Raw genomic sequence first — 24,726 nt, 5'->3', positions numbered from 1 at the left:
CTCCTCCTGTTGCCATGAAGATGGAGCTTAGGAAAGAGAGTATTACAAGAAGGCAGACACCTGTGTAACATGTGAGATGAAGATTTCATTAGAGCCCCCTGCAGTGCAGTTGCTCATGAAAACAAAACTCTTGGAAGTGTTGGTATCAGTAACCCACAGAAACTCTCACACAAAGAGGACTTCCTGTTTGAGTATCTTCTGTCAACTCCAAACCACTTTCCCCACACAAAGAAAACAAAAACCAATAACATTCATACACTAGAATTATACAATTCCTCCAGGATAACCTATCTTGGTTTCTGAAATGGTGAACTGGGTCTTACTTGACTCCATGAGCTGGGGTTTCAAGGAAAATGGTAAGTACAAGAAGAAATTGCTATACTTCATCTTATCCAGATGAACATGTGAACTTCTCTAGGAAGACACAAACCAGGCAGATGCACAGCCAGCAAAATAATTGAGATGTGGCAGGCTGCTTTTCCTGGGTAACACTGGGCCTTCTTATAGCACCAGATCTCATCATAGGTTTTGGCAGACCACGCCTCACTTTCACAGCCTTCAAAACAACATGAAAAATTACCTACATTATTTTTCAATGTTTCCCAAAGTTGCCTGGTTCAATAATCTGTTTTTTAATTTTTGTTAAAAAAAAACAAAAACCCCCACTGTTAGCTTTAGAGTCAAAAGTGACATGAAGACAGAGGGATTTTGGCCAAGAGGCTCATTCTGAACTTTGAGCTGTCCATATTCACTCAGACCCAGAGAATAGATTCCAGAGCATCTGCTCTAATGCAATTATAAAAGTAAAACACCACTCATCTCCCGTACCCCCCATTGCCTGGGACTGTACCTCTTGTCTAATGCAGACAATTTGATCTGTACAAAAACCTTGAAACAGACTGAGGCAGGCAGAGAGGATGACCTGTGAATTCACAACTACTGGAAAACTTACAGGAGGCACATGCAGCTCAGCAAGATTGGCTCTGTACCATAAGAGGCTCTGCTACCTCACAAACTGAAGATGGGTCTGGCCCAGGTCCCTACCCAGGTGAGAGTGCTACAGCCATCACCTCCTACTTTTAAAATAGTTTATTTCTGGTCTTAAAATATACATCAGTTTGAAAATTTCAGAAAAAAAAAAAAGCAAAACAACAACAACAGAACACATTAGTTACAGATTAACAGTCTGGAGTTGGGACACTGAAAGTTGGGTCAGCTCAAGGCCCCAGAGCCAACATTTCTGGAGGAGAGCAGAGGACAGGCACTGTGCTGGCTGGGAGGGGGGTCTACTCCTCCTTCGGCTGCTCGCTCCCCCTCACTGCCTGCCAGTGGCCTAATGCTATGAAACAACTGCATGTGAAGGCTGTGGGCACTCCTTTCCCACCCTTCTTTCCTCCGTTGTGCTTTTAGCTTACTGAGACCAAAAGCATAGGGGAGCCCAGCTCTGCCCAGCACCATTCAGTTTCAGCAAGAGAATGTGTTTTGTCCCCTGACCAGCACACCAGGAGAGATGAGCCCTGAAGGGCAGTGCCTCCCAGCTGCAATGAGGCAGATGAGCTAACCCACATCAGCCAGCCTTCTCTGACAGGCTGTCCCACATGTGCCACAGGTGTTCAGAGAGCCCCAAGAGTCCATTCCAAAAGCACCCAACCCCAGGTGATGTCCACGAGCCACAGGATAGTGGCTGCTGCAGGTGAAAGCCCTCAGTACTGCTGCAGAAGAGCAGGAGAAATTCAGCAGCATAGTGGCAGGGGAGAGCAAATGCAAGGATCCCATCACAACTTTCAGGATAAGAAATAATGCCCTGCAAGCTAAAAGGAAGCTTCTGCTCTCAGCACCAGCCTGTTTGCACAGGAATTGAGTGAAATACTGTAGTAAAATACTGAGTCCCACCTCTACCTTGAGGTCGGCATTGAACTCCACAGCTGTTTGAGGTGGGACAGAAGGTAAATACATAGGCAGCAGCTCCAACTAGGGCACACCAAGCCCCACAGAGGCCTGCAACTACCTTTCACAGGCCCTGGAGCCTCCAGGCTGGAGCTGGGGCCCTGGCTGCCTCCAGCTGCAAGTGCAGCCCTCTGGTGAGATAGGGGTCTGGGAGGGGAGCAGGACCCTGGGGCAGCTGTTGGCTGCGTCTCTTGCTGTCAGCTCCCTCCTGGGCAGTGAGCTGCTCTCCTCCAACACAGCCAGCTAGTACAGAACTAATGGAGTAGGGAAAGAAGACAACACAAACGCAACTCAAAAAAACAGACAGCAGGCTAAGGACAGCCAGCTGGTGTGGGGGCAGCACAGCCCAGGAAGCAGGCCAGACCTTCGCCTCACACCCCTAGGCTGGGGATGAAACATGGACAAGGGCACAGGACAAAATTAAAAACTGGACACCAGGCTTTGTTAGCCCTCAAAAAAAATACCTACATCTACAGACCTCTCCCTTTCCCTCCCCCCAATAAGACACTGAGCACACAAGACCGTGAAGAAGAATCACGTAATACACACTACACTAGGAAAAACACACAGAGAGACCCTTGCTCAGGAGTGGAAGCACCAGAGCCAGCCTGGAGCCCCCAGAGGGGGGCACAAAGAGACTCTGGCAGACAGGTGCTACTGAGGCGTGAGGTAGTGCAGCCGCAGGGAGCAGCTCCCTCACATCCCCACGGGCCATGGTACACAAAGCCCTGCCCAGAAAATCCTAGTAGCATCCTTCATGCCTCACTCCCCCGGGGGCAAGATCTCGTTTTCCAAATTTGGAGGGATTTCTGCAGGCTGAAGGCCAGGATCAGAGGGAAGCGCAGCTCAGAGCTGAGCCACCCCTAACACGCCCTTAACGCAAGGAACAGACTGGCTGCCAACCACTGCGTCTGTTTATGCAGGGCGGGGGAAAACAAACAAAAAAAAAAAACAAAAAAAAACAAACAAAAAAAAACCAATACACCCCAAAACCAAAGGCTTGGAAAGAAGAAAGAAGCCCACCCAAGAGCAAGGAGTCAGCACCATTCAAACAAAACAACAGCACAGAGAGCGGGGGAAGAGGTGTGAGGGAGGAGACACACAAACATACCACATGGCCCAGAGGGCAATGCCCTGCCTGGGAAGGAACTGACCTTCCCCTCCCTCCTTCCCCAAGGCCTCTCAGCTGAATGTCACAGCACAGCCCCGGCCTGCATCTCGATTCAGTGCAGGCCAGGTGCTGAGCTGAGCAATGGGGAGCTACAGGCGCAGATTCTGAAGAACACAACCCAGGGGACTAGGGGGAAAAAAACCAACAGGAAAATAAGAAACCAGCATCCTCGGCATACACCCTAGGGACCAGATCCATCCCCTGGGAGAGTCCTCATGGCCCTTGGGGGCTCCCAGGGAATCAGACACCACCATCCAGGCACGCTGCCCTGTTGGCACGAGTTAAAAGGGAGCAGAGCAGCTGCAGGCACCAGTATGGGAGCAGCCGGGGCCTCAGGTACCTGAGTGGGAAGGGGAAAGGGAGGATGGGAGCGCAGAGAGGAGAGGCACCAGGTTGTGGGTACCAAGAACAAGGTCTGGTACAGGCACCAGTGTGAGGCTGTGAAGAGAGCTGTGAGCGTGCCAGGGCAGTGGGTGTGCTTCTGCACAACATGTGCTAGTACTGCAGGTCTGAGGTGCCAGGGAATGGGAACCCCAGCTCTTCCAGGTAGCGAAAGAGAATAAACAGAACATTTAAGAGCAGAGCCCAGAGTTCCTCCTAGGGTGGAGGGCACTGAGAGAGGTTTCTCCCTCAGAAGACAGATGGAGGCATCTCCCACAGCTCCGCGGCATGTGGCTGCTGCTTCCCCTGCCTCAGCTGAGAAGGTTGCCTTGCTCCTGGGCCTGCGTCAGACTGTCCTTGCGATGCAGATGGTGGACCCCCATTCTCTTGGGGCTGCGGTGCGGCCGACTGAAGGGAGGCTTGACCCTGCCTTCCCCACTTTCCTCTTGAGCTCCTCCTTGGTTACTCTCCTTGCTTCCCTGGAGCAACAACTCTCTCTCATCAGCTGGGCTCTCAGGTAAGCCAAGGTCCACATAGTCCTTGTGCTTTTCTGGGGGTGGACTTCCAGGCTCAGCAGTGCCTCCACCACTTCCCTGCAACAGCCTCTGGGCTTCATCCTGGGAGAAATCTGTACCATAGTCAGAAGAGAAATGGCTCCTGCGGGCTCTGGATTCAGTGCTGTCTGTGTCCACGCTTGAGTCCCGGCTCACAGTCCAGCTGCAGCTCTGGGCAGACTCCTCACCATCTGAGTAGGCAGAGGCTGCCCTATCCAGCTCCTGCATGGAACGGCTGAACCTCTTCTGGAGCTCAGGGGCTGTGTCGCGGCTGAAGGCCGTACGGTTCATCAGCACCCGCTCTGAAGTGGGGGGTGCCTTGTCCACAAACATACGCTGCCAGTTAGCCAGCAGGTCCTCCTCAGAGCTGGCAGAGCTAGCGAAGGCGCTCGGGATCTGGGGAGGGCTGCTGAAGGGGCTGCTCTGGGAAGAGCCATGAGCCCTGGCTGCTTTGGGGGACTGCTGACAGGAACAGCTGGAGGCCGAGCGGCGTCCTTCTGAAGCAGGGCTGTTGGGAAGTGTCCGGTGCCTGTCGCAGCTCTCATCTTCACTCTGTACCAGGCTGAGGGAGATGGCCTGGCGTGTAGCATATGTACAGTTGGGCAGAGGACTGTTCTTTGGAATCCTTACCTTGTCCTCAGAGAACTCAATTACTTTCCGCCCAGGGTACATAGGATGGGGAGGTGAAGGTGTAGGGTATGGGCTTAGCTTCTCAAAGGCTGGCACATCCTCTTGCACGCTTTCCACACTACCCTGTGGCTTGCAGCCACCGTTCTGCTGCTTCCCAACTTCCCCTCCCTCCTTCTTCATCTGCCCTGCACTGCTGCAGGCATCAGGAGGGGCTCCACTCATGTCCACATGCACAAAGACATCCTCAGCCACAGGACAGGTGCCACTGCTAGACGTGGCTGAATTCAGTACCAGAGATTCTGGCTTCTCCAAAACCCTGGCAATGACTGAGGTGGGCACAACATCAGATGGTGCCAAGGTGTGGGTTGCCTCTTGACCAGGGCCTGCAGACTCCTGAGTGCTGTGCAAATGCTTATTGACCATATCCTGCAGCTCATAGGGAAGCTAGGGAGAAGGAACAGAACATTAGAAGGGTACTGACATACAAGTCACGCAGTTTCAAAAAATCTGCCTTTTCCAGCCAACCTTCATCTTTAATCTTCATCTCAATACTAACGTTTATCTACCTTGCCTTGGGGTAGGCATCTCTTTCCAAAAGAGAACCTGCCATATATGACAGACTAACAAGGCTCTGTTCCTGTCATACCACTCATGTTCCTAGGCCATAGTTCACAGGCCCATCTTGGGGAAAAAAAAACAAAACAAGAAATGGTGTCACAAGCCATGCCTGTGAGCACAGAGACAAGGCCAGCCAGTGCATGCTGGGGAGAGGTCTATTGATCTGTGGAAAATCAGCTGGTGGTTGCACTGAAGTGACTGCACATCCCCCAGTGCTCACATCTGCAGCGCTCCCCAAATGCAGTAATTACAGCCTTGCTGCCTTGGCAGCCTGCCCACAGATCAGAATTGATGCCTTCCCTTGCTCCCATTGACTCCTCTCACATCATCCTATTTCGTCAACTCACTCTGTTTCAGAGAGGCAAACACAGGGCTTATTTATTACCGCAGCCTCAGGACCAAGGTCCAGCAGAGTTAAGCACTGCTCCTTGTCCCGCAGATGAGTGCTACTGCTCTCCCCACTGTCCTGTCAAATGCACCAGCATGGAGAACAAAGCTTCACAAGCCACTCCATGGCACAGCAAGGTCCATCCCGTCACAGCCAGAAGGAAACTCCATCCAAAGCTGGGGGCACAGTGCATGCAAACAGCTGGCTGGGAAGCAGACTGCTTGCACAGTGGCTCAGTACCACCCCCCTCCAGTGGCAGCCATGTAGGACACAGCACTCTGGGGGGCAGAATTCAAAGCCCTGGGGAGTGGTGACAGCTGGGAGAGGGGTCAAGGTTACTCCAGCAGTAACTGATACACTGACCTCAAGAGTGCTAATTTGAGACACAATGGGGGAGGGGGACATGTTGGTCACCTGCTAAGTTACTAAAGATGAGCACATGGTTTTGCAGAAAGGAACATAAGAAGGTCTGAAGGCTAAAGGCACAGAAAGAGAGAGAGCTGGGTTAAACGCCTGAAAAATATTCCCAATCAAATGAGTGATGCTACCAACGTGAAAGGCCTAACCTCCACCTTTACTTACCCCAAGGGCAGGATGAGCTCTCACAAGCAAGAGTATATGTTGGTACCAATATCTACCATTCAAGAAACCCAAAAGTCATTCTGAATGTTGCCTCCAAAACTTTTCATAAGAGCAAGAAGTGAAGTAGGGACAACAGACTGCTGCTTGACTCCATCACACAGCACAGCCCTTGCATGTGGCCAGGTAAGAAACGAAAGAGGAGAGAGCAGGGTAAGAGAGAAATCTGTCCTTTAGCCAGCTCCCATCAGGCACCCAGCAGGCTATCAAATTCAAGGTTATTGTGCTTTTTATAACAGCTCTTGGCTGCACTGTGAAATGGAGCTGGTGTGAAAGAGGAGCTGGCAGAGGCTCTGCACTGGCTTCTTGGTGGGACTAGGAACAGGAGCCCCCCCATACCTCTGCCTGTGGCTGACGGATGAGAGGCCAAAAGAGAAAAGCTGCAGAGAAAGCTGGAAGAAGAAAGACAGGTGGAAACCACGGGACCTTCTTCCCCACCTCAGTGGGACTGTTACTCACATCAGCAAATTTGTGGTTCCTGAAGTGGGACTTGTTACACTTGAGCAGCTGTACCGCCAGGTTACAGTCCTGTCGATAGCGTTCCTGACAAAAAAAAAGAAAAAAAAAAAAGGCACAGGCATGCAACAGTGTCAGACTGATCTCTTACCTGAAATGACACCACCTCACCAGCTTCAAACAGAAGGTGGAATATCATGAACTTCTTCTGAGGGTGCCTGCCTTTCCCTCCTCTCCACACCTCGTGTACTTCTTACAACTCAGCCATGTCCCTTTCAACTCTTGTTCCAGGCCTATATTCACTCCATACATCAAACTCCTATCCTTTTGTGAAACTGATCTCCAAAAGTCCCACCAGATTTTTGCTGGACATCTCGGAGCTCTCAGACATGCCTGCAGATACTGCTCAATGCCAGGCATCTTGCAAACAGACTGGAGTGAACTGAGAGCAGTTAATAGAAACACGCACCAAATCCAGGAACTTCTACATTAATTGTGTGGAAAAGGCAATAGTTCCCTCCCACTTCTAAACTAAATAACCACTTGGTTACTACAGCCTGGGCACAGGTCAAACCTTACGATTAAATGCTAGAAAAGTAAACATATCAAATTTGAAGATCAGGTCTTTCTTGCTCATCCCCTCAAGCCCTTTTCTATTTGCTTGTTCTCACATTTTTATACACATTTTAGTTATTCATGTGCTTCTTTACACTAATGACTTTGAACCAGAAAAAAAGCCCACACCTCAACACAGATCCACAACCATTTGTAGACTCACACTTACATTAAGTTCCTCCAGCTTATTGATAGTTGTTTTGGCATCAAGCAATTTATTAGTGAGCTCTACAATCTCCCAGTCCAATGTCTTGCGGTCCATCTCTGCCTTTTTAATCTGAGATGCAAGAATACCAGGTGTAAATTTCCACAGCACAGAAGAAACCGGTTCTACCACCCACCTCACTCCGGCATAGCACAATGACATGCTCAGCTGATACACAAGAACTTCTACACAGACAGACAAAGGGCTCTTCACCTCGGGAGGGATTCACTCTGCTAGGTACAGAGACAACTAGTGAGTTTGAACGTCCCTAATGCAGTCCCTCTTCTTGCAGCATAACTATGTTTCTTCTCTGTCATGGCTCACAGGGTGTCTGATGGCAAGCTACTGGTTTTGAACAGTCATCTTGCCACTAGCAGTAACCACCTTTGAGCTCGTGATAATCAGCCCTCTGCTCAGGACCAACAGAACAAGAACACTGCTGATAAAGTTCAGCAGTCAATGCTGAATGGACAGGTTTTTTTTGGCAGGGAAAGGGCTCCATCTTCAAAGACTTCAGCTCTTGCTCTACTAAGAAAAAGGACCTGCACAGCTTCATCTGGAGTTTCCCTAGCACCCTCCCTAAAGCAGATGATCTTGTCTCTTTAGACTCCCTAATAGTTCAGGTGCAGGGCAGACAGAAACTCAGATGTAACAACTGAGAGGAGCAATAGCTCAGAACAACCAAGCCATCCCCTTTCTCAAGAAGTTCCTCCAACACTGATCTAGTCTGCTCCAAGGCTGTGACCAATGATGAGTCACACGTGAAGTACAGTGACACAAGGGGGTTGAGGAGGAGAATCCGTCCCAAATATACAATTGGTTTAGGAACCAACACAGTTTATATTAACCCAAGAAATTCAAGGGCTAGAACTAAACATTAAAAAAAAAAACAAAAAAAACCCACCCACCCTCATCTTGGGCTACATTTCAGCTGTTCAACTTGCCTGCTCACAACCCAGAAGGGGAAGGAAAGGGAGCAAACAAGGTTCACAGCCATCCACATCTTGTGCAGTGCCACAGCGTATGGGCACCACTTCCCAGTGCTCCATGCTCCAGCTGGCCCAGAGCCAAATGCTCTTAAGATGGAGCACTGCAAGCTAGGACCTGCTGCACCTGTGGGCAGCTGCTGGACACCAGGTGAACCCTTGGCTGGATGAGGGCTGAGGCCCCTCCATTTGGGATGGCATATATGTGGGACTGACAATGAAACCAACAGGCTAAGACACGTGAAGAGGAAAAAGAAAAAACACACAAACGAAAAGACGCAACTGCAAAAATCCAGCTTTGGCTGAGAGAGGCCTGAGAGGTGAGCGCGCCCAGCGTGTGCCAGCAGCAGCGTGAGGACGAGAAAGAGAGAGAGAGAGAAAGAGAGAGGGAGGGAGAGAAAAGAAACAGCCATGAGTGTTATGAATGCACACAACAGACACACACGCACACTGGCTCTGCCCCCGTCCTCCCAGGATGACTACCCCAAGACTGGCTGACACATCCCTGGCATTTTGAGAGGGACTGAAGCAACATGATGGAATACCATGCAGTTATGTTGTGGGCAACCAAGCTCACATGCATGACCAAGAAGGGGCTGAGTAAATCAAGAAACTAGTTTACGACACCAGCCGGAAGGGAGAATAGATGGCCATGGCCAAACCCCACCCTACACCAACCACATCTGCTGGCTAAAGCCAGGAATCCTTCCCCCTTCTGCTCCTGACATACATGTCTCTTCTACCTCCTCTATGTAGAGCAGAACACTTACCAGGGCATGCAGCTTGTCTTCCAGGTCTTGGTTGGTTCTCTGGGAAGCAGTGTAGCTGTTCTGTAACCTACAGAATCAAGATCATACACATAGGAATGGTCCTCAGGCCTTTGCTGAAGTCTTCTTCTTAACTACCAAGCAAACCGGTAATTCCACAACCCTAATACTCCTTAGTATTCACAGTACTAAGACAACATATAGGCCTTCAGACTCCCAGTTATTAGGGGCAAGGTGAGGTTGGCTAAGTGACCTTTCATGTCTTCGCTGAAGAAAATAAGGACTTTGGAGGACTCCTCTGAGCTAAGCTACGTGTAACCATGTAATCAGTGCCTAGCATTAATTCCTAACCAAAGCACTACATCCCATGTAGTCAACGGCTCCTTTTTGCTGATGTCAGACAGCTATCCAAGACAGATCCCACCTTATAACCAATAAATAGAATTCCCTATTGTTGTCCATCCCTTGAGCTGGCCATGTTCCTACACCGTACCTTGGAGAAAGCAATGGCTGCAAAGCTTTTACTTTCCCCTTGGTCTGGAAGAGCACTGAGGATGCAGCATACCTCTCTGTTCAACACAACAGGGCATAGCCTGCTCAAGCCAGCTGAGGGAGTCCTTGGAGACAACGATCTCTCTAGCTCTATCCTTCTTTCATTTTTCTTTTCCGTACCTACGGAATTTGTCCTTGAATTTCTCCAGCTCCTCCCGGTTCTGACCCAGCTCCATCTCCAGGTAGTCTTGACCTGATTCCAGCTCCCTCTCCATTGCTTCCATTTTGTTAGTCACATACATCAGCCGTCGGCGCAGCTCCTCATTCTCATGTTGCAGCAGCCTGGACACAAAGGAACAAAGGTACCACTAAGAGGCACAAGGGGCACTCCACACTAGCACCCATATCCTGCCGCCCTGCTCTAGGGGCCAACCCAACATGTGGGCCCCAAAAAGTTGGGAACTGAACTATCAGAAGATTCCAGTCCATGAAGAGAGGTGCGCTATTGTTACGAGATGCATGGTTTGTAACATACTAGCTGGCCAGACATGTTATCAGCTCCCAGCTCCCTCTCAGGTTACAGTGCTTGGATAAAGTTCACTGGCCAGATGGGCCGTTCAGCTCCAGTGTCCCCCACTGGTGAATAAAACCCACTCAATAATTTATCCCAGTGTAGGATAAAGAAGTTGAACTGCTCCTCCCTTGAACTGTTCAGAAGCACTCACACCTTTAACACATGGTGGAAAGAGTGCTCTGAACAGCTTTGAGGTCAGCAACAGAGGTGGTGAGAGGTGGTGGGGTGGGTGTAAGAGAGGTGATCACAGCTGTCAGTCAATCCCATTCTAATACAAACTGCTGTGTTAGTCCCCAGCCAGGACATGCGTGGTGGTCAGAAGGATTTCCTGTAGTTTTTCATTCCTTTATGCTCAGAAAAATACAGAAGCACAGCACAGCTCCTCTCTAGCAATGCATACTTGTTCCTCACTATGTCTTTAAGCACAGTGCTGGCAGCTGTCTGTGCCCCACAGCACCATCAGCAAAGGGCCCAGTTCTCACCCTCACTCAGCAGCAGGCCCCTGCATGCTGTTTACATTAAAACAGATGCCACAACATGAAGGCACTTCTCTCTCTACTCGTGTTAAAGGTTTCAACTCCTCTGCTGCACCTGAAGATGTGTCCCCACGCCTCCAGAGTGAGGCATACAATGCAGAGGTTGGCAAGGCACAGCCTAAAGCTCTGCTCTCAAGAGAGCTGAATGAAGATGTGGAGCCTGCAGGGCCAGTCAGCTTTGCTGCACAGGTGACACAGGCAAGATGTGAGGAATCAGCACTCACACAGTTGCAGTACAACAGGCATCAAGGGGGAACTGGACACTTACTTCATCCTTTCTGCATCCGTCAAGGGTTCCTGCACAGGGAAGAAAACAGCTGTGAGTTGCTTTCATATAGTTCTTAAAGGACAAAGTTTCAGTTGCTAGACCCTATATGGGACTCTTCCACACCTGCTCTGAGGGATTATGATAAGCAAACTTAGAGAAGCTGGGCTCTGTACACATCACTCTGCTAGCTGATACCAAAACAGACTGTGTTTTGGTTCAGAGTAGAAGAGCTGGACTAGAAACCACCACACAAATTAGGAAACTTTACTCTCCCACCTGCAATCTCAGCATCTTTTGCAACATTATAATCTTTGTTGGTGTTTCAGCTTCCTACAAATCCACAGTTAGCGTGCAACAGGAATCAAACAAGCCAGTATACATTGAGAATTAACTTGTCACCACAGCAATCAGAACACCCTCGAGGCCTCACAAAAGAATTACAGAGCATCATCTGGGAGATGAAAAAAACGTGCCTACCAGTTACACCAGCTAGATTATACTGTGAAAAGGATTTCTTCCTGCAGACGTGAAAACAGCCACTGTAACTATTCTAGGGTAGCACAAGAAATACCAGAAGCCAAAAAACCCGTGAAAGAAACATTCTGGGCAACATCCCCACAGATGTTTGGAGCAGGGATCTGCAGAACAAGGAGAGAGAGTACTGCAGCATGAAATGGCTGTTGACTGCCAGCACACCTGGGTGAGATTTAATTAGCACTAGCAACAACCATACTTTTTGTGAAAGCCCAAGGCTGCGACTATTCTCACAGCGTCCAAGCTGCCCTTGGTCTATTTTTGGTGCCTGGTGTAGCGCTGGCACTACAGAAGCCCTAAGTGCTGAAACACTTTAAACTGGCTATTAAGTGTCACAGTCAACTCTGAGCTTAGAGGCCATGCCACATGCAGTTGTGAATGAGGTTGCTAAGCTTCTAGCAATATTACATAAAGCAAACCTACCCCAGTTCTGGCAGTAAGACATCAGGAGGCTGCTTCCTTCATCAGTTCACACTTTAAAAGGATAGTCCTTAGTGTCTGCATACAATCTCTTGTCCTTAAAGGCAATCCCATCAACCCAACCTCTCCTTGCATTCTGACTCCAAACAACAATTGATTAATTCATGCAGAATCATCTAGCAACTGCTTCCCCGACCTCTACAAACACACATAGCACACAGTAGTGACCGGTAAAGGAGATAAGGCAATTCCTAGTAAGATGAGGCAATGGTCCCAAACCAGGCCCAAAGGAGAAAAGAGCATACAGCTTACAAAGGTCTCAATCAGACATCACTGATTGAGACATCAGACAGACTACCCCAGGATAGCTGAGTACTGGGCAGATAAAGAGCCTCAAGAACCTCCCACCACCTGCAGACACTAGAGCTTCCCAACTTGCTCCCTGCAGACTGGGGACACCTCTGACCTGCAAATACCCAAGAGGCCAGCAGAGGGGAGAGAGCACCAACTCCTGCCCCCCCACCTCCTGAGTCAAAGGGAAGCTGGCTCCTCAAAGAAAGATATACCCAACTTGGAGCACAGACACAAGCAGCAACACAAGACAGCAACACTTGTAGTGACTGAGTACCCACAGCATGAGGTCTGGGGGCCTGTTATCTCCCTCCAGTCCTGGAATTACAGGTGAGATAAGATCCAGGTAGGAGTTTTAGCCTTTGTGAGACCCCTGTCTGCAAAAGCCAGCAGTCCTGGCACCTACCTTGTTTAGTGCCAGGCTGAAGGAAGGGGAGGATCTAGATGGGGCAGGTCCCTTCTCCCAACTCCTGTGTGTTGGAGGGGAGAAGGATCCTTTCTCTGGGTAGTTCCGCTCCACTGTACGCTTCCGCTCGAGCTTAGCGCATAGATGGTTTGGCTGTAAAAGCTGTGAACAGGGACTGCTTTCATCTCTCTTGCCCTCTGCACTGCTTTTCCATGTAGACAGTGAGTGCTGCTGCCCAGAGGATGTCCCCGCCAGCCCCAAGTCTGCCAGCTGCTGCAGCTCATACTGACACAGATCTACCACCTTTCTGTCCAAGGAAAGAACCTTCTCCTTACTGTCCTTTCTCCCAGGGATGGGTTTCTTTCTTAGTTTGGAAACTCTCTCAGTCTCCTCTGCACATTTTCTCTGGCATGAAGCCATTCCCATTCCCTCACATTTCTTTTCTGATTTTCTTCTGCTTGGGCAGGAGGATCTTTCAGATGCACGCTTCATTTTGACCTCTTCCAGGTGACCTTCCCCTTGGCCTTCTGGCACAGAGCTTCTGGCACAACAGGCAGAATTCTGGTCTTGCTCTGCCCCCCTGGTCTCTTCTAGTGGGCGCAAGCGGATGGGACTCAGCACCCGCTGACTAATCTCATCCAAGAATTTGGAGAACTGCAGTTTTTCCTCTCTGAGTTTCTCTTTGCGTTTGGCAATGTCAGCAGCGCTACTGCTGCTGCGCTCCAGACAGCGTTTCTCCTTACGGACAAGGCAGAGCTGAGGATCACTGTACTTGCATGAACCACGGCCATGGGAAAGCGTCTCAACTGAGCGGGACTTGCGTAAGGTCTCAGGGCACGGGCCTGTTTGCATGCCAGGCTGCTTCAAGATCCCTTTCAGGGGCTGGTGTGAAGAAGAGACCCGAAACTTCCTCGGTGTCAGGACTTCAGGAGGCTCCTTAAACATAAGTGAACGTTCCAGGCTTCTGCTCTTGAAAGAACAACTGGAACGGTGTCCCTCATTTCCAGGCACCACAACTGTCTCCATGCTACGGCTCACAAATTTGCTGAGGTGCCCACGACTGCGGTTTGGGCACCGCTTCCCACTTCGCTGTCCCATCTTCCTACCATCTGGCGGTGCTGGCAAGGTCTGGCTCTTCACATTCAATTCTGCTCTGCACCCTGTCACTTCCTTCTCACTGCTGGACTCCAGGGACCACGATGAGGAGAAGTTCAGGTTGCAAACCTCAAACCCCTTTGCCTGCTCAAGCTGGCCTGACTCAGTGCAACTAAACCCCATTTGCTGGTGCAATGGTGATAAGCCCTTTGCCACCCGGCAAGCCGTTACCTGACTCTGCTCAGCCAAGATCACTCCATCCTGGTCGTCACGAATGATGGGAACCTCATGACGGATCTCACGATGCTGTGGGGGTGCCTTGCGGTAAGGCTTCTTTGTTGGAGCTGTGCTCGACATCCTCCCACCTGCGTGGCTCCAACAGCGGGTTACCTACCAACAGCAGAAAGTTCACAGAAGAGAGTGGCACAGACACTCCATTGAACCCTAGAAGCAAACCAGCAGGAAATAGTCTCCCCTGGAGTCCCAGAGCAGGTCTCCATGCAGAGTATTGATAGAGCAGGAAAAGGATGCAACCACGAGCCTTGAGCAGCAGCTGCAGGAGAGGGAGCAAAGTCAGAGATAGATGTGTTCTTCTCCCAGCCAGTGAGAGCAGAGGGCTGGCACATCCTCTCCCCCCTTCTACACACACTCACTCACGTAGTTTGTGTGTATCCAGATTATATATAGCAAACGAGAACAGGCCTCACAGCAGCATATTGATTAGGCTCTTTAGGAAAGGCCTTTTCCAATATGGAAACAGCAAGCCTTACAGGCAGCAGTGACAGTAGGAGTTATTGATTATGTGCTGTCACTGTCAGCAGGAACTATGTGGGAGGAGACTATAGTCACTAAAGAGCCCAAATTCAGAAGTTTTCTGCTTATACAGAAACACAAGTGGGGCAGACTGTAGGAGGCTTGTCAGAAGGAGGTACCATACTTTTACAACTGCTCACTCTGTCAGAAGAGGTAAAGACCAAGTTGCAGGTGGCATCAAATTAGGAAGCAACGCCATTAATGTTGGTATCTAAGGTCAGAAGTTGCAAAATGCAGCAGTATTGCTATGAGAAAGACCAGACTAGCTTTTGTCCCTTTATCTCAGCTGTGCTGAGCAGAAAAATTCTGCCTGCTGTAGGAGCAGAAGCAGCACAAGAGCAACACGTGGGACAGAAGGAAAGCAGCTATTTTCTTTCCCACCACTTTGTAACTCCGGTGGAGAGCAGGAAGATTTTCCCTCAACCAGCCAGAATTTCAGCCATCCCACTGCACACAAGACAGTAATTCCCAGAGATTCCAAGACATCTCTTTAGGGCCTGATGGCAGATCTCCCCTGATGACAATACATGCATCATTTACAATCCCCACACATTTGGAGTAAGCACCCTCTTCCCATTCCCCTTTCCCTTGCTGAATCCTATCACTGATAAAGCTTAGCATCTCTGCAATCCATGGAGCCCGATCTGCAAAAGTCTGAAGTGCAGGACCTGCCACAACTCAGAACACCCTTTCCACTCATGTGATGGGAAGGCTGTTTAATGCCTGCTTGTACTGGCCCTCCTAGTTGGCCAAGGGATATTGCCACACCAATGACTTAATGGAATTCATTTGCTTTATGTTTTGGCCAGGGGAGTTTTACATGTTATGCACTGTCCAAATGGAGCCCTGAGAGTTATCTTCAGTCCTTATCCTCTCTTGCTTAGCTGCATCCTCCTGACACTTATACTGAGCCCACTAGAAGGGCTGGCAAGTGTGGAATGTCTGTACTACATAGAGTGGCTCCAAGCCACGTCAGGCTTTACATTTCACAGGATAATTTATAAGCTGTCCTCTATTGTTCTAAAAAGAACACAAGTACTTGTGTTTTCCACATACGTGAGCCACCTTCAAGGATTAGCTTGTGAATCTCCACAACAAAAATCCTGAAAATTCACCTTTGCTGGAGTCATTTTCTCAAGATCTCTTTCTTCAAAAAAAACAAGGTGAAGAGATCTCAAATGTTTTAGAAGAATCACATCCAGCATAACAAATGCACGTTCCACTACATCTCCAAAATAAACTGCTGGGTTTCTTTTGGGATGTAGTAGGAAGCTGGATCTATCTTGCTGGGAAGACATTCTCCTCTTCAAAGTGAAATGCTGATCTCCTGTTAGAAACATATCAGCAAACACCACACCATTATGCAGGTAACCTACAGTTAACTCTTCTGTCGACTCCTGACAGGCTAAGGACAACAAATACTCATGTAGACATCCCAAAATGGAATTACTACAATTTCTCCAGCCCTAAAGGACCTGAGGACTTACCAGCCTAGGCTCAAATTCAAAGCCTCATGAAGCAGTGACACTCACTCAGATGCCCTGAAGAACAGAAACAAATGACTTAGCATCTATCAAAAAGTCAGTTGTAAATGTGTAAAGAAGAGGGAATGTTTACGATGAAGCACAACAGGATATTTACCACACTACAAGTGCCTGTTTCAATCCACAACAGTAAGTTGTAAAGGAGATTAGCTTAGGACAGTTGAGCCACATAGCCCAGCAAGAGCTAGTAAGGCACTTGGCAAGGACACATCCCAAGGACTCACTCAGGCAACCCAAACCATGCAAATTCATGAAGCAACAGGTTCCAGAAAACCTTGGTTTCAGGAAGGACTAAACAAATCTGTGAAATGGGACCCTTACTGCTCATTTTCTCTGATACTGCAGATTGTGAAGCCTAAATGCTAAGAAGACAAATGAGGTGGTTGTTAAGTCAGTTTTTCTTGCTAAAGGTGCACTTACAAGTAAGCTGGAAATTATCAGGCTCTCCTTTGAGCCAAAACATTACATTCCTGTGCCTACCATCGTGATAGCTCACTCCTCTACAAGAGAGAAGACAAGCTACTCTCTGGCTTCTTGCAAGCAGCGTGTTATGCTCTACGTTGGTGCAAATAGGCTTCTGTGAAATACTGCCCATCCAATCCAGGATTTAACACAAGTTCAGAAAGGATCTTCTGTATTCAAAGCTCAGGGCATCCATCACTACCTAAAGAGAAACGGGTGGATCCAGGAGACAGCTCTAAGAGCTTAGCTGTATGGCTATCACACTGTCACTGACATGAGAGAGACTGCAGATGAGTCTTCCCTTTCCTGATGCACCTCTATTGCTGCACTGCTTTTTTCCCCTATCCATGGCACCAAGCCCTCGGAGGAGCAACAGAAGTGAAGGGTGTGGAGTAGTTGTATGCATATGGGGAGAGCCAGATGGAAGGTGAATGGAACAGGCAGGCAACCAGGATCATGCAAAACTCTGCCAAAACAAACTGAAAGGTGCCCTGGTGCTGGCCCTGACCCAACAAACTGTCTAGCCCCCTTCCTTACTGCAATGCTATTGTCAGGTCTCGACTAGTAATGTTAAGAACAGCTCCACAACAGCATAACTGATCTGCAGGAGCAAGGTGTAAAGTACAGTGTGAGAGAGAAAGAGAGAGAGAGAGAAAAAAAAATGTAAATCCAGGAAGGACCAGTTGTTACAGTTTGAAACTGCTTTTCTACCAGCTCCCAGAAACAGCTGGAAGTCAGACTGGCAAACAAGCACAGGCCTCCATGGATCCCTGCATGTTTCCATCACGGTGGTGCTCAGAACAAGCATGCTAAAGGCCTCACTGTTTCTCATCACACAGTTCCTCAGGTTCAGGCAGGACTGTCCCACTTCCTATCCAATACTCAGCAACTGAACTACCTGCCATCTCATCCTCACCTACCTGGAAGAGATACCAGGACTGGAAACCTACCCTCACAATTTCAGAATTTCCACTCAAATACCCACACTGCCTCCAGGCAATTTTCCCTCAAACAAGGACTTACAGATCCAAAATGACGACGTGTCCAAACATTTCTGACTGCCTGTCTCCGAATCAGCTTTCCCCTGTCAGCATCCAGCAGCATCTGGCCAACAGCTCCTGAAACATGAGAAAGGAAACTGTCAGTCACCTATTGACACAATACATGGAAACAGCCAGGCACGCGCAGAGCAACCCACAGCCAGGTGCCAGGGCAGGAGTCAGAAGCAAACTGCTGCACCATCAGGCTGCTATCTAATTACAGGAGCCTTAGTGCAAAAGAAGCTCCTTGTCTTCGCTGCACCCCAGAAAGGGAAATTCTTTTAATCTTCCCACCACTGAGCAGGATGCTTGTGCAGAATAGGAACCAGCCTGCAAGAGGCAGCCTGACCAATATCAGGAATCCAGTTTCTGTCATTCTGCCTTAACCAGCCTGCCACACCAGCCTAACTTTGTTCTGCAAACTTCACTGTAACTAGCTACATAGTTAGGCCCCCTCTGCCTATAATATCCAGGCATTCTTTGCATCTGAGCTGGCTCAATCCCCTGCTATTCCATTCAGTGAGCAACAGACACACTCTGCAGATCGATGGACATTGTGATTCTAAGCAGAAATGGACATAGGCAACATCTAGTAACAGAAGAAAGTGCTAATTCTGCTCTACACTCAAAGTATTCACAAGCCTCTCTAAAGAAACTTGCTTAAAAGTCCACATTCTGTTGTACCCAGGAAGAACTTAGCTTTAGCGTGAAGCTACAGCAGCAGGCAGCTCTTCAGCCCAAACACTGCTATTCTAATTAGCACAAGAGGAAACTTAACCTCTCAGTCCCTTTTATCTGCCTTATCCATCTTTCCCAATAACACCCCTTAGCATTTACAGTTCTCTTTCTAGCAGGCTATCATCTGCAGAAGCTCCAATTCTACAGTCTTCTAGATCCTACCCACAATAACTCCTGACTCATTTCTGAGCTCACTGACAGATATAGCTTCACTCGAACAGTTCATTGAGGGCTACCAGACTTGGGCTCACACCCATCAGCAATAGTCACATCTTGAAGGAAAACAGACATGAACAGATACAGGGTCAGAAGACTGCAGGGGAAACCTAACAATTTACTTTGCTGCTCCCAAAAGCTAATGATTCCTCCATTCCCTCACAAAGACAAAAAACAAACCACCCCTTCACTGAGACGAAGTGCAGTGACAGTGACTGACTGCAGCTGCACACACGTTTGGCTCTAGTTGTTTCTATCAGACAGCACCCCTCCACGTAAAATCCATTCACAGAGTGGCCATGTCCTCTGCATTGTTTAATAAAGATGGAATTTACCACACAGATCAGAGCAGATGTGACATAGCACTGAATGGCTAAGACTATTCTGTTCAGGATCCACAGAACTAATAGCTACTCGGTATTCTTGCAAAACCACACCACTACCCAGTTGCATCACCTTCTCTCCAGTAACAACAATGAGGACATCTAAGATGTGTTCCTCATCACTACCTTCACTCGTGTTGCTTTTTCTGATCCTATACAGCTGCCTGTTCACCAGTGTTCAGGAACAGTAGTTTTTGATCCTTAATAGAAACATGGTGATACTGCTGCAGAGAATGTTCCTTATTTTAACATCATCTTCCTTTCAAAAGCAGCATTTCTTTGATCTTGCTATTTAATCAGAAAGATAAGCTTGCATGACAGAGAAAACACCTTCCATAACACACTCATAACCACATCTGTTTCTAAAGCAACACTACAGGAACATCCATTGGCTATCACCAAATCAGTACTCCAAAAAAACTCCAATCACATACTCGTGTAAAAGTAATTGCTGCTACTGCCCTATCTAATCACACAGCTAACCCAAAATTTTCAATCAGTTTAACCAGCCTACAGCTTAAATACCAGATTCTGGAGATCGGCAAGAATTAGGAGGCAATAATTTCTCCTTGTTAGCCTCATGGGAAGCAACAGCAAGAGATCTGTCACTTGTCTTCCTGTGCTTCTGGACAGAGCCAACCTCAGCCCCCTTGAGTCTCAAGACAGATTACACAAGGAGCTGCTGCAGTAAGCCTGATCAAGACTGCTAATCAGAGAGATGGGGGATGGAGAAACTGCACTGAGATCTTGTCAACGACAGAAGAACAAGCTGTCTGAAGTTAAGAAGTAGCCCCTATAGACCGCTCACGCCAAGCACAGTGGAAAAGGACTGCAAGGTTATTAAAGGATATTTTAACATTTAATGAGGTCCTTTCATGCAGAGAAGGAATTTCAATTAAAAATACGTTCAAATCCATTCCGCTGCTGGCTACTTTGAGGCTCCCAGGCTTTTAGTTTAAAATAAAAAAAGATGACAGCTCCCAGCTCAGAGATTTGCACCTCAGTTCTACTTGCATGTTAATGCTCACAATTCACATCTGAGTAACAGCATTAGAGTGTCTCTTGGATTAGAACTGAATTTCAGAAGGATTATTGCTCATTTCCGCTTTTTCCTATCAATTAACCTTGACTATTAAGCAGAAATCTCTGTTCCTTGCATGGGAGCAACTTCAAGAGATAGCAAGAGAAAGGGATTAGATTCTCTGTCGAAGAATAGGCCTGCCTAACACCTAGCATATTTCCAAAGGAAATGAATCCATGGACTCTACAGTCTTGCTTAGTTCTTGCTGAATATAAATACCACCAAACAGGACATATCATGTGTCTGTCACATACATGCACTCTATGAAAGTCTCTCACAAGTTATCAAAATCACAATTCTCTTATGGTCCCACTCCTTCCATGCACAATACAAAGATTCCCCACCTCCCCAACTCAGCTGGGCTCCCTATCCTTAAGTATGGCTTATTATCTAGTCACCATGCTAAGAACAGCTTAGCTTCCCTAACCCTTTTATAAAAGCCAGAACGGATCAGAAACACTAACATCTCTCACATGTAACTGGAATAGAACACAACAGCTGATTAACATCTGAACAGGAACAGGACAGGAAGCAAAAGACCCGAATACAATCCCCAGAAGGAATGTTAATGGAGAATAAAAATACCCAGGGGAGATTCTGACCAGGAAATGAATGCTAGCTTTCTAATCCATACGAGAACAGAGAACCACCTTTAATGGCTACATATGATATTGCACAAGAACTAGCTTGACAAAAGGTCACCCGTCAAGTTACCTTTAGCACTGACAGCTACAGAAGAGGTACTAACAGCTTCTCATCCAAAAACACTGACAGACCAGAAGCCTGTTTAGTTTGCTCAGTGATTCCTTTAGTTTGATCACTTTTGTTTGCTTAGTGGTCCTTTTGATCCTCACAAGGTGGGTTAGGATGCAAAATTCCAGAGTTTTGCTGTCTTTGCGCCTTAGATTTTGTGTCTAATTCCATCTTCTCACCTGTGTTCCTTTAAGACCTTCCATGGGAAGACTTCTGGAGCAATATCTATTTCTTAGATATCTAAAGAGACGTAAACCAGGCCATTAGAAAACTGCTCACACAGATTAGGAAAACTCTCAAAGCTCCTGAAAATAACCACGTGGTTCCAGCTAGTAAAAACAACTCTTGATGTCCTAACAACATTTATCTGTTAAAGCCTGGGAGATCACAAGGGAAATTGAGGACTCACAGCCTTACATTCTCCCTCTCAAACACAAGCTAGAGAATGGCTAAGGTGAGCAAACATCTGATGAGAGGGAGAGGGTGAACATGTCTCTAGAAAATCAACATGTAGGAAACCCCTTCCCAGACCCCCTGCCAGTTCCTGCACTGTGTAGGAGAGGAAGAAAAGGAGAAAGCGTTACCTTCCAGCAGTACCTAATGAAAGAATATTAGATTTGATTGGGATGAACAAGGAAAAACTTAAGTTTCTCAGCCACTGAAAAGTGGTCTTTCAGCACATGTAAGTATTCCCTAAGTCCCATCCCAGCAATTAATACCAACAGTCCTCTTGTTTCAGCTCATGATTTTTTTTAAGTTATGGGAAAGCTGTAGCCTCCAACTTCTCAGCTGCAAGGACTGCCAGTCACTGAGCTGTCCCTCTAGCAGAAAACCTAGCAATGCTAGAGAATGCACCATTACTGCAACCTACATGCTTGCCTAAATTTGCTCTCCATAACATATTCTCCATCAATGAGCTGCAGTAACGCACAGATGGCTGTATCTACACAGACTGACAATGGAGCACAGCACATCATTTGCATAATTAACAGAGGACAGATGGGCAAGTTTGTTGCAGTGACCCAACCTAGAAAATACCTGTAAGGTTGCAGAGACTTTAAGCTCAGCCCTGATGCTTGCGGGTGGTAGTAAAAGCAAATTTCAGAAAATGAAAAAGCTGTTTAGAGCAGCCAACTTCATTCTGAAATATTACCTGTACAATTGGGTTTGTAGAGCATTTGCTTAGTTGTCGTTGAACCTTCAGCCACCAGGAGAAAACACAGAGCGCATCAACTAGGTTCATGCTTTCCAGTGTGAAAGTTTACTGGCATCTGCAGTGCTTAGAGAACAACTTTTTCCTTTTCACCATGAGTTTTGTAGGAGCTGAAGTCACCGTTCACACTGGGGCACATGCATATTGGGGTGAGACAGTGTCAGGAAAGCAGCATGAAATTTATTAGCAGGCCAAAGAACAACCTCAAGACAGTGTTCCAGAGGTCTTACATCTGTAACTAGCGAAGAAAGTCCCGGTCTATAAGGAGGAACAATCTACAATCACATACTGTGGCTAAGAATGACCAAGCTGTACAATGGTTTGCAAAGATCAGTGCGCCCATCCTCCACCACCATGCACCACAACAGGCCCTTTCATTCCATAATCACATGGCTGCAGCCAAACATGACATACTGTTCAGCAAGTAATAAAAAGGATCAGCTTTTTCCCCAAGGTCTTGTCTATGTATACACTACACTAAATCAAATTGAATTAGAAAATAATGTAAAATGGTATAACCCTCCTGGGTAAATGTTTTTAATTCAGTTTGAGAGCACTTTGTGTTGAATCAACTTAAGTTAAATAGATAGATACAAGACAAACTAAATTAAGGATGCCTATACAAGAATGCTGCGCTAATATAATCACAACTGTTTCAAATCTGATTAAGTTAAGTCAGTACAACTTCCCTGCACAGACATAATCCTTAACAATATTGAAGTTAACCCTTTTTGTCCTTTCCTGCTTCTATAGAAGGTTTTGTGTTTGCTTGTTTGCTTGTTTTTTCCTTAAGAAAAAAGAGTGTCATTTCTTAGAATTAATATAAGCTAACCACATCACACACTAAGGTATTGAAGTTACTGACATTGATATGACTAGAAGGTTTTCACCACTCCAATGCCAATCAAATATCATCATAGAGCTGAGACCTCCATGGTGTGACATTTTCTCCATTCTCCCTGAGCAAGAGAGGAAGTATGATAACAAGCACTTGAGCTGTACCCTGCTCTCTGTGCACCCACACAACTTTTGCTAGCTGATGTCCAACACACCTGGACCCGTTTGGACACAGAAAAGGGAATGTCCTCCCCACTCTCATTCCTAAAGGAATGGCTCACCGATAGCTTACCTGAGCAACCAGAGCGTGGAGTGTAAGCATGTTAGCTAAGTGCCCCCAGGCACGGCCTTACTTCTGCCCTCTCCCACCAAAGCAGGAGGTACTGTTGCTAACAGCACGGTAATCAAATACACAAAACAAGTTCGAAGTCACAGGCGTGATGTGCTGACAATTCACACTCTAAAATCGCTTCTGATCTCCCCAGTTCCCACAGCATTTCCTCCTGAAACAAGTTTGTCAAAATTAATTTCTAGCAATTTCAAACTACCAGTCTTTTTTTTTCTTCCTCAATTAAAAACCATCTGAACTGTTTCTCCCCAAGTACCACGACAGTTCATCTTCATTCTTTTGGTGTACTCGCTTCCATTTGTACTTGCTTTTCCCCTGTGGTCTCTGAGCTCATTTTATCCTTCCTCACACCCACTGCAGCAATTCTGTTTCACCACTGCCTTCCCTTACCACCTCTGAGCTACCCTGCAGAGCTTGCTTCTTCTCTGGTGCAACAAGCTTTCCCTCTTAGCACAGAACAACAGGGAAAATATTCTAAGCCCTTTGCAGGGAACTGTTTCCCTCATCAGCCACCAAAATAATTGTGTCACCACTCTCAGGAACAGAGTGAGCTGTCACTTCTGCTCAGTACCAGAAGCAGCACCAAAATCAGAACTGCAAGGCCACTTCATTTGTTACTTTTCGAAAAGAGCTATTTTGAACCCCAATCACACGGCAACACAGGCTGTGGGTACATATGAGAGTTCAGTTGCTAAGGGAACCACACTTCCACATTTTTTATTTTACAAGATATAAATTCCAACCCTCAGAGGGCTGCAGGTACATTTTCACAATAAACTGCTTGGTGCTGAATTTCAGATTCACACCAGTAGTTTCCAGCAGCTATGAGGTCCCGTGGCTCCAATACCAAAACCAGGATTCATGCTCACCATACTTGCATGCATTGAGAAAAGACAATAGAAATTTCCATTAATAAGTAAAGAAACCAAGGTGCTGGGAGAGAAAAAAGCCTTGTGCACTGCATTTGCATGAAATTCCATACAAATTTTGTTTTCCAAACAGAACAGCCTCAGCTGTCGTGAAAAAAGAAACGTAGGAAAATTCAGCAAGACAAAGCCCTATCTCTTGCACCTAAACCAGAAGCGATCTGGGCTAGAAAGAAGGAAAGCCTGCATGCACTGAACACCTTCCTGACAGCAGTGAGCTGAATGACAAACGCAAATAAAGCAGCAATCCTGATTGAGTAGTGGGAGAACAATATTTGTACTATTCTCAATTTTCTCTGCCACTACGGTTTAATCCTAGCAAGAATCATTTTGGTTTA

At 47.3% G+C, this 24,726-nt stretch overlaps 1 protein-coding gene across 2 annotated transcripts in view; it reads right to left on the bottom strand.

Annotated features, from left to right (window-relative positions):
• Positions 1–1,074: 1,074 nt before the first annotated feature.
• The window catches only part of TJAP1 (tight junction associated protein 1), a 38,469-nt gene continuing 14,817 nt past the window's right edge, over positions 1,075–24,726 (bottom strand). For both annotated transcript variants that reach the window (XM_042881297.1, XM_042881291.1), the window contains exons 3-11: positions 17,876–17,970; positions 16,334–16,387; positions 14,265–14,423; positions 11,228–11,256; positions 10,030–10,191; positions 9,361–9,427; positions 7,569–7,676; positions 6,788–6,871; positions 1,075–5,127 (exon numbers count right to left, since the gene is read on the bottom strand). In XM_042881297.1, coding sequence (XP_042737231.1) covers positions 3,811–5,127; positions 6,788–6,871; positions 7,569–7,676; positions 9,361–9,427; positions 10,030–10,191; positions 11,228–11,256; positions 14,265–14,390 — 1,893 coding nt within the window. In that variant the 5' untranslated portion in view covers positions 14,391–14,423; positions 16,334–16,387; positions 17,876–17,970 and the 3' untranslated portion in view covers positions 1,075–3,810. The remainder of the gene's footprint in view (positions 5,128–6,787; positions 6,872–7,568; positions 7,677–9,360; positions 9,428–10,029; positions 10,192–11,227; positions 11,257–14,264; positions 14,424–16,333; positions 16,388–17,875; positions 17,971–24,726) is intronic.

The sequence above is a fragment of the Lagopus leucura genome, unplaced genomic scaffold (genome assembly GCF_019238085.1).
Source record: "Lagopus leucura isolate 7727_CA_CO unplaced genomic scaffold, USGS_WTPT01 Super-Scaffold_73, whole genome shotgun sequence".
NCBI classification, from domain to species: Eukaryota; Metazoa; Chordata; class Aves; order Galliformes; family Phasianidae; genus Lagopus; species Lagopus leucura.
The sequence above is the reverse complement of the archived record's forward strand: the minus strand, read 5'-3'. Positions and strand labels throughout refer to the sequence as shown.